Source organism: Lissotriton vulgaris, chromosome 2_1, assembly GCF_964263255.1.
Source record: "Lissotriton vulgaris chromosome 2_1, aLisVul1.2, whole genome shotgun sequence".
Taxonomy (NCBI): Eukaryota; Metazoa; Chordata; class Amphibia; order Caudata; family Salamandridae; genus Lissotriton; species Lissotriton vulgaris.
In genome coordinates this window covers 784,469,716-784,483,461 of record NC_141687.1, presented here as the reverse complement: position 1 = coordinate 784,483,461, position 13,746 = coordinate 784,469,716, and the positions used below count along the sequence as shown (strand labels likewise).

General features: G+C 42.8%; 1 protein-coding gene across 2 annotated transcripts in view; it reads right to left on the bottom strand.

The window, feature by feature from the left end:
• MAP3K20 (mitogen-activated protein kinase kinase kinase 20) overlaps positions 1-13,746 on the bottom strand; it is a 1,049,056-nt gene that overhangs the window by 934,514 nt on the left and 100,796 nt on the right. The window contains exons 1-2 of one of the 2 annotated variants that reach the window (XM_086956145.1): positions 12,459-12,592; positions 12,111-12,303 (exon numbers count right to left, since the gene is read on the bottom strand). In XM_086956145.1, coding sequence (XP_086812271.1) covers positions 12,111-12,269 — 159 coding nt within the window. In that variant the 5' untranslated portion in view covers positions 12,270-12,303; positions 12,459-12,592. Of the gene's footprint in view, positions 1-12,110; positions 12,304-12,458; positions 12,593-13,746 lie in introns of those variants that run through there. The other variant, XM_086956144.1, reaches the window with a different exon arrangement.

The following is a 13,746-nucleotide window of genomic DNA, read 5'->3' as shown; positions in this document are numbered from 1 at the left end:
ACTTGTCTCAGTGTTTTGTTACGACTGTGGATTGCCTCATCAGCCTTAATAAAGTGTTTTTTTTAAAAAGTACAATATGAAAATGTGTTTTGCGGTGCAAGGCTTGATACATAGGTTTTCTGACTGCAAAGAAGGTTGTACATATGGCCACAAGTACCCTAAGCCTGTACATATATTGATTGTGTGGGCAGTATAGACCTTCACAAATTGTTGGGGTGAACAGCAGGTGAAGGCACAGATAGACACAATATATTTTTCAAGGTATTAGAAATCTCAGAAACAAGCATTACATTTGAGGCCCTAATACAGTTAAAATAGATAAAAGGAGAGAGATTGGTGTGATATAGATGCGAAGTGACACAAAGGCTGTCACAGACACAGGCCAGAACACAGCATTCCTACTGTTAATCTATCATAAACGCTACCTGTTTTTCTGAGTTTTGTAATGCCAGTAATTTCCCCATGGCAACCAGTACAGGGTGAGAAGGCACTATGGCATAGTTCCCTGGATTAGCTGCGTTTCTGTGTGGCGCGTTCTGGACCCCTGGTCACCAGATATTTGAGGCCTACAGAGGCAGAGTCTTATGTCCTCTCGAATGGTCACATCACTCCTTTGGTGGCAGGAACAGCTAAATCCTCTGAGTCCTTCTAAGATTCTGGTGTTCATGACCAATGTAAACAAGAATTCCTGGGGGAGGACACCTTGAGGTCCACGGTGGTTCACAGGTCATGGGCAGCAGTCAAGGAGGAGATGGAGGGCACTGGCTAATATCTTCCAGGCTCTCAGATGTCTTGCCCTGTAACTGAAGCTTCACGCAGTAGTGTTGCATAAAGGCCACTTGGTGGAAAAATCGAACGCCAATCTGTGGTTTATGCCTTTAGCAATGCATTTCATTAAAACAACCCCAGCTATATGGACTTCAAACACATACATTCCTAGTGTCATTGCATACCAACGTTAGTCTCCCTTGTCTCACCCAACAATCGATAAAAGACAAACTACTGTATCTTACTGCTACACTTGTTCAAGCTCATGCCATCATGATCCAAAGGAGTATTAAATTGGGCCAGCAAGGGATTTTGTTTCTATACTGAAAAAACAGCTGGTGCGGAACTTAACTTAATTATGAACTCGCAATATTAAATTATAGCTGAAGAAATGAGTTAACACTGTGAATCAATAATGTTACCACACTAACATAATGTGAAATGAAGCATTGATATTGTCTATAATGATACAACAACCAGGTATATTGAAGTCAAAAATATTTTTGTTATTTTATTAAGAGACAAAGAGTTGATCTTTTGATAAAAGGTAGGGTACAGAAAATGCAAAAAAGATATACTGGGAGAGTATTGTTTGTTAACATGGCATATCTAATAGAGTCTAAACTGCTAGTAAATAATGACATTGACTTCAGCTGAACAATAAGGTGAAAATCAATAGTACTGAATAGATCAACAGCAGGATTTAGACAGTTTTGTTGACGTTTCGGTCTTTTTTGATTGATTCATAAGACCATCCTCAGGACAAAGGTTAAAAGCATTAGATAGTAGACCCTATGTCGTAGACTATTCATGCACTACCTTGCTAGGTAAGTGGTGAGCCTTCAAAATCAATTTGGGGAAAATATCTGTATGGATGATGGTTCTGTGACTTCCAAGTGGGGGTACTTTTAGATTGAGCTCAGTATATAAGTTTGATTTTCGAGATCTGGCTCAGCAAGGACAACGCTTGGAGCTTATTCTATGCTCAGAGTTTGATATTCGCGTTTTGGAAGTTATGAATATTCAGGAGAAAAACTTCTTTCGGGTCAGACGCGGTAGAGTACTTCCTTCGGGTTGGACGCGGCAGCGTATTTTGGTGAAAAGCTGTTTTCACCAAAATACGCTGCCGCGTCCAACCCGAAGGAAGTACTCTACCGCGTCTGACCCAGATCTCGAAAATCAAACTTATATACTGAGCTCAATCTAAAAGTACCCCACTTGAAAGTCAAAAGATCAACTCTTTGTCTCTTAATAAAATAACAAAAATATTTCTGACTTCAATATACCTGGTTGTTGTATCATTATAGACAATATCAATGCTTCATTTCACATAATGTTAGTGTGGTAACATTATTGATTCACAGTGTTAACTCATTTCTTCAGCTATAATTTAATATTGCGAGTTCATAATTAAGTTAAGTTCCGCACCAGCTGTTTTTTCAGTATAGAAACAAAATCCCTTGCTGGCCCAATTTACTACTCATTTCCCTGCCCAAGCCCGCATGGGTATATTGGGTTGCTCACCTCATCATGAGCCAAAGGCTATCCTTCAGAAAGCAAATCTATTTGAATAATTCTGCATATGGCAAACATAAAAAATGCTGTAAACATATAGCTAGTATTAAAATACCTAAATGCAAATAAAAACAACATTTGTTTCAGATCACTATAATGCTTTCAGTACATTTATGTGATTGCAATACATTTATTGTCAAGCCTACATTGGCAGTGACGGTGACTGAGGATTTAGTGTAATGGTGAGGTGATTGCTACGGGGTAGCAGACCTGTGGTCCTGTGGACCTGTGTGTGACTACCTATTCACTTATTTTATACCTTCACATTCTGATATTTCTCCCTCATAGAATCTGTGTACTGAAACGTCCGACTATCAAGCACTTGGGCAATCCCATCTCCAAGAGCTCATCTTTGGGAACTTGTGGGAAGTGAAAGAATACTGTCCTATTCATCACATTCAAGTAAATTAGCACAGTGGGGTAAATATGTATATATCATATCTGCATGCTCAAGTAACTGTAAAACCATCTCTATAATAGAAGTGCATATGTCTTCGACAGGGTTATCCTTACAACTGGCTCAAATAATCCATGCCTTGTTTTTTTTCTTTTTAGATTTGATGTTATCTACTGCTTCTATGCACTGGCAGTGCTACTCATGTATAATCCATCTGATCGAACTGATACGTTTGCTAAAATATGATAAAAAAATTAAATATGTGAGTGCACCGGGGTATTGGCACTGGTGGTAAGTCGAAGTGGTGGAACTGTGGGTACTTATCTTGCAAAGGAAAAGGAGCACAACACTTTCAGTGTGTGGTGGCTGTGACACTGGCAGTGAATAAGATGGTGCTGTGAGTGGATCCCCTGCCATGTTTCGTGAGTCTGAGAATGCTGCAGTAACAATGGAAATAACTGGGGGAACTGGCCCTGCTGGGTAATGAAAGACCCTCCTTTTATGTTGAAATGGGGCACTATTAGTGAAACTGAAAGTCTGTGAGTGATGGATGATTTTATAGGAGTGGAATATGGTGGCTGGAAGAAAAGACCTACTGCAATGCACACTTTGTGAGACCACAGGTATGATGTGCTGCAATCACAGCTGCTAATTGGACGTCCATATTTGATATAGCGCAGACCTGGCTCCAAGGAGGACCGGAGCACTGTACAAACGACAGTTTATTGTAGCCGGATCGTGGCACTATGTTCACTTTAAATAGAAGAAGGGTGCGATGTGGATAAGGGTGGGAGCATCTAGTAGATTCCCTCGAGATATCACCATGTAAAGTAGTTTTTTACTTAAATACATCATGCAATTACACATACAATCAGGTACAGAGAGATGGAGCTGATACTAGGGTCCAATATAACCAAGTTCCAAATTCAGCAACTAAGGCACTTTTTATAATTGTGTTGCCTGGAATTGATTTTCAGTATATTTTGATGGCAGAACTAAAATCCAAAACCTGCACACCTTCTGTGACGTATTAAACGTTACTATTTATTAGACATTTTGCGATTCTCCATGGGAATTGCTGCTTTGTGAAGAGACTGCTGCACTCGTGAAACTACTAAGCACTCGCAATAACAGGTGTTACCATTATCCAATGCATGAGTCCTCCATTTGTCATCCTTAGAACGATGAAAGGCTGAGTTTGCCTTTCAGGGAATCGAATGGTGACCTTCAGATCACCCCAGCTGGTGACCTGAAGTGGGGAGTGTTGAATTCAATAAGCCATCGTGTGAGTGAAATTTCAGCAATCCCTATCCTGGAAGAAAAGTGTCTGATGCTTGTAATGCTGCCGAGCAACAGGTAACTGTTGTGTGCCTACTTATTATGCCACTTTCCAGGCTCAATATGCTCAGGGGCATCTGAAAGTTCCTCATCGTTAGCCAATCACAGAGCGTGACTCTGCTGTAAGCAGTATGGAATGCTACAGCAGCATTCATCAGAAACCTGTGCATGCCCCATGCTGACTGAGGTGCAAAGTTACTGCATTACCAGGGAGCGGGTGACCTCATCGGCTGACCCTCTTAACTGCTATCTTGGAGGTCTTGACATCAGGATGTCGAAAGGATACCCAAAGCATGCACCATGTATCTATTTTTATTTGTGAGCTCTGCTGTGAAAAGAAAAACAGTTGTGCTTCGTGGCTAGAAACGTCGCTGTGGGAGACACGTGGTTTACTGCAGTCAGTGCTGTTCACAAAATGTCTATATAGTAAAACACAATGAAACTTTGCATTTCGACTTCATCTGAAAGAGCGTATTGAAACCTTTACAACAATAGCGTTGTTCCAAACTTGGGCACCGCACCCAGTTCTGAGGGACACGGGGGCTCAGACTCTACAAATCTTTATAGCTCTGTTTTTAGGATGACAATCGCCACCAGCTACCTATATATTATCACCTCACGCGAGTGCGGCAGGAAGGAAGTAGAAAGCGCACCAAAGCATTGCTTTGGAACAGAGGCACTATAGCAAGAGTTTTTTTGGGTGATAGCAAGTACAATCCATGGGGATCTCATTGTGATGGACAGTATGTTTTTAAGCAGCCCTATTAATTAATCCTTGTAGACTACACACGAGGGCGACTGCTCAGCTTCCACTGAAGCTGAGCAACATATGTGTTAATGTACAATCAGTGATCATCAAGTCAGCTACTTTATTTAAAACGCCCTTAGAATAAAGTTGCTAGCAAATGATTGGACTCAAACACTTTTGTTGTGTTAAATGTAGTTGTTTGACTGCCGATAGGTTTTTAGATCATTCTTGTCAATCAATTCAGATGTCTCAACACTGAAGTCAGGAACACCTTCGTGGCTCATTAAAAAGTTTTGAATGTGTCAGGCTGTGAGCAGTGCGTCAGAGAGTGTTGTGACTGTTCAGAGGGGGGAGTTTGCTAACTGAAGGGTCCGGAACAGCTAACTGAAGGGTCCGGAACAGAGACAGCAATGAGATTTCAGAGTGGGCACGGAGTAGAGAAGTGAGTGAGCTGGAGGGTTAATGGAATTCTGTGATTCTGAAGGTTTTTCACATAATTATAGATTTGCCGCATTTGCTAAATAACCCACAATCTGCTGCATAATGTGCAGATTTTAGCAAAACAGTGTTTCTATCTCTCACGGATCAAAAGTTACTACACTTTTGCATTTTCTTGCCACATAATTGTAGTCAACCTGGCTGCATAGTTTTAGTCTTCCCCTGCCACAGTATTTTAGTGGCCATGGCTGAAGGGGAAAGAACAGCGAGTCTTCAGGGGCCGCGGGGAGCACATGGGGCACAATTATGGCAGGCGTGCCACCAGAGAGCAGAGAGAGTGGTGTATGGGGATGGGGAGAACTGCAGTTGCAGGGATTTGGCAATAACAAGAGGTAATTCAAGAGGTGGCTGTAATACACCTTGAAAGCAAAAGGAAAGGAAAAGCGAAGGAAAACAGCCTGGAAAGCCCCTACTCCCTTGGAAGCAAGTAAGCGGAGAGGGAGAGCTTAAAGACATGGCGCCAGGAAAGAATAAACGTCGGAAAGCACCTAAGAACTCAAAACTTCCAGGTAATACAAGCGAAGGAGAAGAGGATATAATAGATCTTCCCACTGACTTGGAAAATGTGTTAACTACACCTACCAGAAATATAACATCGGTACTGGTGTCAACAGCATCCTCCAGTACAATTAAACAAAAGGGGCCGATGTCCGCTAAGTCTGCAGGTGGAAAGGGTGGCTCCTCAGTCTCAAAATCTATTAAAGACTTCTTTGGTAAGCATTTTAAAGAAAAGGAGACACCAGAAAGGGAATCAAAAGCGGTGGAGACCCCAAAACTGACTGAGATCATGATATCAGACACCGATTCCTTGAACCAGACAAATTTTGACACTGCTAACATCCCGATAGTACCTCGGCTGTCTTCCTCCCCACGGCTGTTTCAATCAGTATTAAGCCAAGACTCCGAGGGAGAGGGGGAGGAGGAAGAGAAAGAAAATGAAAATCAGACCGATTTACACCCGGCGAGGGAAGCTGCTGAAGCTGGTCTCAATGAAAAAGACAGTATAGAGAACGTAAATCTGGCCTATACTGTGATATCAGGCCTACCCGTGAATAGTCTAGAGGTGACGGGTACCTCGAGCTCATCAATGCTTGAGGTTATGTTGATGCTCCAGAAAACTCTACAAGGAATCCTAGAGGTTTCAGTGGTAAATAACGACATTCTAAAAACCCATAGCAAGCAGTTTAATAACATAATTGGGGAATTGATGCAGATTAAAGTCCAAATGCCCTCCCTTGTAAGACCTGTAGAGAACGAAGCTAACGAGGTGGGAGAAACATCAAGGACAAATACACCAAATGAGGAGGAGCCCAATGTATATATTTCCCGCTGTCCCATGATCGTAAGGAGATATGGCGAAAGTAGGCGTTGCCTGAAGAGGAGAATAGGGAAAAAGGTCCAACGGGTTAGACCGGCTGTAGAAAAGGGGATCAGGAAACAGGCACCCTATGACCTAAGGCCCAGGGACAAGGCAGGAAGAGTAGAATTGGATAATGTAACCCCAGTAGACACTAAGGCAAGCACCCCAGGTCCCCAGGAAAAATCAGGTTGGGTCCAAGGTAAATGTGTGACTAAGAACGCAAAGGCCGCTAAGAGGATGCCAAGGGGGAGGAGAGAGGCTTCAGAACCTATACGGGAAATAGAAATGTCCACCGAGGCAGGGCCCAGCAATCTATCCCCGGTAAATAATTGGATGAAGGGTGAGAGAGTAGTAAGCAACCTGAAGAGAAGGAATAAAGGCCCAGAGGAAAGTCATAAGTCTCTACAGGCACCTAAGATCGTGGACACCTGGCTATACCTAGAACCAATGAGTCAGGGATATGGGGGGAAAAGGGGTAAGAAATTAAAACCCCTAAACCGCTCGCAGTTACTATTCTCATTTGCTAAATGCCCCAGCCTAAAATATGTCAGTTCTGAGGATTTAAAAGAAGTGGGGTTTTTGGTTAATGCTAAAGGTGAGGAAATAACAAAGGTCCTTCTCCACTCAGCTTTGATAAAAGTCGCAGTGGAAAAAGCAGAAGCAGAGATGTTAAGAGAAGGAATTAGACTAGTAAAGAGAGAGGATCTGAATATGGTTAACCAAGGGCACAAATTTCTTAGAAACCATGCAGGGCTGGGAGAACGGCAAATACAAATTATTTCATCAGGATGGAGTAATAAGGAAGGCCTGGCAATTACAATTGTTCCTAAAAAGCTGGGGTGGGGGGATGAAGATGTCTTGGATGGGAACAGGTATAGAGAGCTGGCTTACTTAGACCAGGAGGAGGAGGAGGGGAATTTAAGTAACATCGATTAGGAAACTGGGTCGTCGCACAGCCTGCGTATCTTGTCTTGGAATATTAATGGCTACAAAAGAATATGGCCTCAAGAGATTTTCAGAAATCTCCTCGGTAAGACCGATATCTTGTGCCTACAGGAGACATGGCTGTGCGACGAATCCCTTGTTACGGAAGGTTTTACCAGTCACATAAAACCTGCAAGAAAGAATAAAAAGGGTAGGGCGTCAGGTGGTCAGATGACGCTGGTCTCCACAAAGATAGTGAGAGACATCTTCCATCTCGACTTAACATGTATCTGGGCATTAGGGAGCAGAGTGTTGATCCTAAATAACAACATAAGGGGTGAAGGTTTTTGTATTATCAACGTGTACATACAGAAAGGCGAAAAACATGAGTATAAAGCAGAGTTGGATCGCTTAAAAAAGGATTTAGAGAATTTACAAGAACTCTACCCAGGAGATGTGGTTTTAATTTTGGGGGATTTTAATCATAGATTGAATCCCCTAAAAACAGATGCCTGGAATAGTGATATACTAAAAGTGTATAATATAGAGCCTGCAATGTTCATCAACACCGAGCTCTCAAATCAGGATGTGGAGCTTGGACGGCTGCTGGGGGCTATGGGTCTGGTTTGTGTGAACGGTAGGAAAGAAGGAGATCGGCCCGCTAAGCGGACATTTAAAATAGGACAGCAATTGTGCCCGATTGATTATGTTTTTATTCAGGCCTGGTGCTTCCACTCAATTCTACATTTTGAAATTCTTCAAGTAGAGGGCAGCGATCATTTCCCTTTATTGTTAGAAATGTTGGTAAATAAGGCTCCGCCAAGACAGAAGGTGTTGAACGTCGAGGTCGAATATCCGAAGCGACTTACAACTCGGATAAGTGAAGAACATCTAAACAAACTGAAGGACTTTCAGTTAGTAGCTGACTTAGAAAACCTAGTAATGGGGGAAGAGCTATCCTGGTATGAGGAAATGATAAGACAACTTGTAGAATGCCTTAGAATAAACATTAAACGGGGGAAGCATAGTTTGACAACGAAACTTCCATTACATGCTACTAATAACCCATGGTTTGATGCAGATTGCCGCAAAGCAAAGGCTGCTATTAGAAAGAGTGAAAGAAGCCTTAGGCACAGTTACAATGAATTCGAACATCAAACCCTTAAGAAACAAAGGATAAAATATAAGGCATTAATTAGAGACAAAAAAAGATCTTTTAAAGAAAATTGCTGGAAGAGTCTATTAGTGGCAATTGAAGAAAAAAATGTCAAAGGCTTCTGGAAATTGATACAGGAATGTACAGGGAAAATATCAGGGTCCATGCAATGTTCTGTTCCAGAGGACAAGTGGGTAATTTACCTTGAGGAGATCTATGGCAATTGGCCAAGGAGGGAGGCAATACAACCATCTAGTTGGCCAGGAGTGAGGGAAGAAGTAATGGAGCAGTTCTCCCTAGGTCACATCAAAATCGTGATAGCGACCTTAAATTTAACACGAGCTGCTGGCCCAGACAATTTACCCGCCATTATTATAAAAACAAATATAGATTGGTGGGCCAATTTGTTTGCAAAGACGTTCTTAAGTATACTAAAAACAGGAACATTACCAGATAGCTGGAAAGGGGCTATCATTAGACCCATACACAAAAAAGGTGATGTAAACTCCCCCAAAAACTACCGCCTGATAAATCTCTTGGACATTGGGGAAAAAGTGTTCTCTAAAATTATTTTGGGGTTGCTAAAAGATTGGGCTGAAGAAAATGGTATAGTACCTCCTGAACAGGGGGGTTTTAAAGAAGGCCATTCAACTGTGGATCATTGCTTTGCCCTCTGGGCGGTAGCGCGGAAGTCCATAGAGCAAAGGGGTAACCTGTTTTGCTGCTTTGTGGACTTCCGCGCAGCATTTGATCTTGTAAGCAGGGAGCAACTATGGTCTACCTTGAAAGGCTATAAATTATATGCAGACCTGTTAGCCCTTATCCAGGCCTTGCATACAGACAACTGGGCCCAGGTAGTCCTGGATGTGGAGGGTGGATTATCTGGTAGGATCCAGATTGGAAATGGCCTTAGGCAGGGGTGCGTATTAGCCCCGTTGCTCTTTTCTTTGTTTATAGCGGACCTACCCCAGATCCTAAAAGAGGTTAGAGGGGCGAGTCCAAAGTTAGGGGGTAACCATATATCCTGTCTGCTTTATGCAGACGATCTGGTGATCATGGACCAGACGGAGATAGGTTTGCAGAGGAAACTAGATATGTTCCATAAATACTGCCTAAATAAAAAATTGGTAGTAAATATGGAAAAGACTAAAATCCTATGTTTCGGCAAAAGTAAGACCCGGTTCCCTTGGTATTTGGGTACGGAACTTCTTGAGAGAGTATCGGAATATAGATATTTGGGTGTATGGTTCACGAGTAACCTGAATTGGACCACCCATCTGGAGGCTTTAAAAATTAGGGCAGCAGCTTCTATAAAGGGCTTAAAAAGGTTTAATAGCTTTTACGGAGATTTGTCAGACGGGCCGGTTATTAAGGCCTATCTGGCAATGGTCCCCGCGCAATTCCTATATGGATCAGAGGTTCTCCTCCTCAGTGGGAAAAAAGGTTGGGATAAAGAGGAGGGTATGATCCTGAAAAGCTTATTCTCGTTACCTAAATCAGCTATGGTACAGGCAGCAAGATTGGAAATGGGAGTCACTTCCTGGGCAATTACAACCAGGATGGCACTAATACGGTTTTGGCAGCGTCTGGATATAGGGGAGGCGCCCAGAAAAATATCACAGTGGTGTAGAGAGGAAATTACCTCCAGTGAGTTATCATGGGCTAAAGAAGTCAGACTCTCATTAAAGGAAGCTTATGGGAAGTTAGGAATAGAACTAGATGCCCAGTTAGGACACACCAATATAGGCAAAAAAGAACTACGGTCGTTGGGAGCGGATGTGTCCCGTACTTGTGATCACGAGTACCTTCGGCAAAAAATATCAGTGTCCCATATGATCCAAGTATGGAATTCAGAAGATCATCCTTACCCGTACTTGGATAGGCTGCCGAATCAGAAATTAAGAAGAGAGGTTTTAAAACTGAGAATGGGTGTAAACCCCTGTTATGTAAATACCAGGGTTAAAAACCTCATGATTAATAGTAATGGTAATTGCACATGTACATTAGGCTCCACCTGTGACATTACTCATGTTTTATTAGACTGCAGGAGGACCCTTGATATACGTAAGGAGATTTTAGGCCCGTTATTCAAAAATTACAGGATTACGAATAGGAAGCAGGCTGCAGAGCTCCTGGTGGGGATGGGAAACCTGGATATAGCCTGTGCCTTGGGGAAATACATGATTCGAGTTAGGGAGCTCCTCCAGAATACAGAGTTATAGGCATATGTTATCGAGACTGAACTCTAATGTATGTATTATGTTTGGAAGGTCTAGTCAGATATGTTTTCTCATGTGTTTTTAACATCTCAGGAGGATACTGTTAGAAATAATGTTGCCAGGGTCATCCTCCGGGAAATGACTGAATTGCAATTTTATAAATTTTAACTCGTGTTTTTATAAAGTTTATAAATGTATAGTGTATACTTTTATGGTTGTAATAACTCAAATAAAGTTTTAATGACTGACTGACAGAGGGGGGAGTTTGCTAACTGAAGGGTCCGGAACAGCTAACTGAAGGGTCCGGAACAGAGACAGCAATGAGATTTCAGAGTGGGCACGGAGTAGAGAAGTGAGTGAGCTGGAGGGTTAATGGAATTCTGTGATTCTGAAGGTTTTTCACATAATTATAGATTTGCCGCATTTGCTAAATAACCCACAATCTGCTGCATAATGTGCAGATTTTAGCAAAACAGTGTTTCTATCTCTCACGGATCAAAAGTTACTACACTTTTGCATTTTCTTGCCACATAATTGTAGTCAACCTGGCTGCATAGTTTTAGTCTTCCCCTGCCACAGTATTTTAGTGGCCATGGCTGAAGGGGAAAGAACAGCGAGTCTTCAGGGGCCGCGGGGAGCACATGGGGCACAATTATGGCAGGCGTGCCACCAGAGAGCAGAGAGAGTGGTGTATGGGGATGGGGAGAACTGCAGTTGCAGGGATTTGGCAATAACATTAGTTGTGTGGTCCAATCTGAAAATTCAAACATGCATACATAATACACGCGGATAAGTACACCGCACTACCTACCACCTGCAATGCATTTGTAAAATACTTTTGTGCACCCAACTCCCATAATTCCAATTCTAGAGTTCGTTAAAGCTCTCTGCAAGATAATGATAGCCACAGCGTAAATCACTTAAGTCTTGTTTTTATAGCCAATGCGAACCTCACTTACACCCCAGGCAGTGTCTTCTGATGGTCGTACTCCAGGAACAAGATATTAAATGAAAACTTTTGAAAACTAGATAATCTTTTAGTTCTGGGAGTGACACAATAATTGTGCTGACTTTGAAACGTGCCCAGGAAGCAAACACCCTGCATGTTATTAAAATTAAAGCCTTACCTCTTTTTCTATTTTGAGGAGCTTCTTCACGGCCACCTCCTTGTCCTGCGACACCCATCGTGCGCGGTACACGCTGCCGAAGCTCCCTCCGCCGCAGTTTTCGAAAAACTGCAAGTCGTCAAATTTAATTTGCACAAATGAAGCACTGAGAGACGACATCTCATAATGACAAAATGCTGCACACCGCCCAAGCCTGTGGAAACAGGAAAAACAAAACAAAGTCTAGTTCCGGCACTTTCTGTGACACGCCACGTGCTCCGCTTTCCACACCGGAACCCCTCCGAGTCCCACACAACGCCAGCCCAAGAGTACCGAGTGATGACGTCAACAGCAGAGCGGAACACTCACGCCGAATCCCCAAGCTGCGCGAGCAATGGCTGCTGCTGTGTGCCGTCAGAGGACAGGCGAGGTGAGTTCCCAGATTTACAATGACTCGGCTGCGGCTGTGGCCGGTCTCGCGGAAGGCCCGCGTGTCCCCATGTGAGGCAGTGACAGAGTGCAGGCGCGCGCGCTTTCAACTCGCTGCTTGCGTAGCAGTTCTGGAATCTGAACCACGCAGCCTTTCCATGTTGTGATCCCTCCAGAAAAGTATAAATGGCCTACGCAAATGACCCCGCTGGCACAGACTGCGCGTTAACCCTTCACAGGACGGTCTCTAGGAGTACGTAGTTACACATTCACAGTTACTAACAATAGCCTAAAAATCATAAAGAGAGGAGTTTCCTTCTGAAAACAAACATTTCAAAACCCTGCTTTCAAATCACTCAGGGCTACAAATCTACATAGCTAAGAATATCTAGAAGAACTACACAACATAAAAAAAAGTGCGTGCCCCTGTGCTGTGGCTATAGATAAACATAACACATTTGTTGACAGATGTCTGTAATGCAGCACTCATGCATGCAGTATGCTAAAATAATGTTACAAAAATATAGGCATGGTCAGTTGATAAAAACAAGAATGTGCGTGTTTTTCCCCTCAAAAACGCTTTTCCAAATAATTGAAAAATGTGTTAATTAATGCAGCAAAATTGGGAAACCCTGCACGCCAATGTACTCTGCACAACTGCACTGTAAGCTACTATACTCTAACTTGCAACACTCTACTGTATGCCACTGCACTCAACGCCACTCTACATCACTTTACTTTGCACTACTCTACGCCACTGAACTCTACACCAATGCACTCTACGCACTCTACACCATTGCACTCCACAATACTCTACTCTGCATAACTGCACTCTCTTCCACTGACCTCTACGTTGCTCTACTCTGCGCCAGTCTACGGCACTCTATGCCAATGCACTATACATCATTATATTCTACACCACTGCACTCTACTCCACTCTAATCTACGGTTCACTACCACACTCTATGACACTGCACTTTAAGCAACTTGACTCTACATCTTTCCACTCTGTACCACTCTACTCTATGGCAGTGCACTCAACTCCACTCTACTATGCACCACTGCACTCTTCACCACTGTACTCTACATCTTTCTATGCCAATGAACTCTACACAAATTCACTATGCCACTGCACTCTACGTCACTGCACTCTATGACGCCACTCTGCAAGACTGCACTCTCCACCACTCTACTCTACGTCACTATACTCTATGCTACCACACTATGC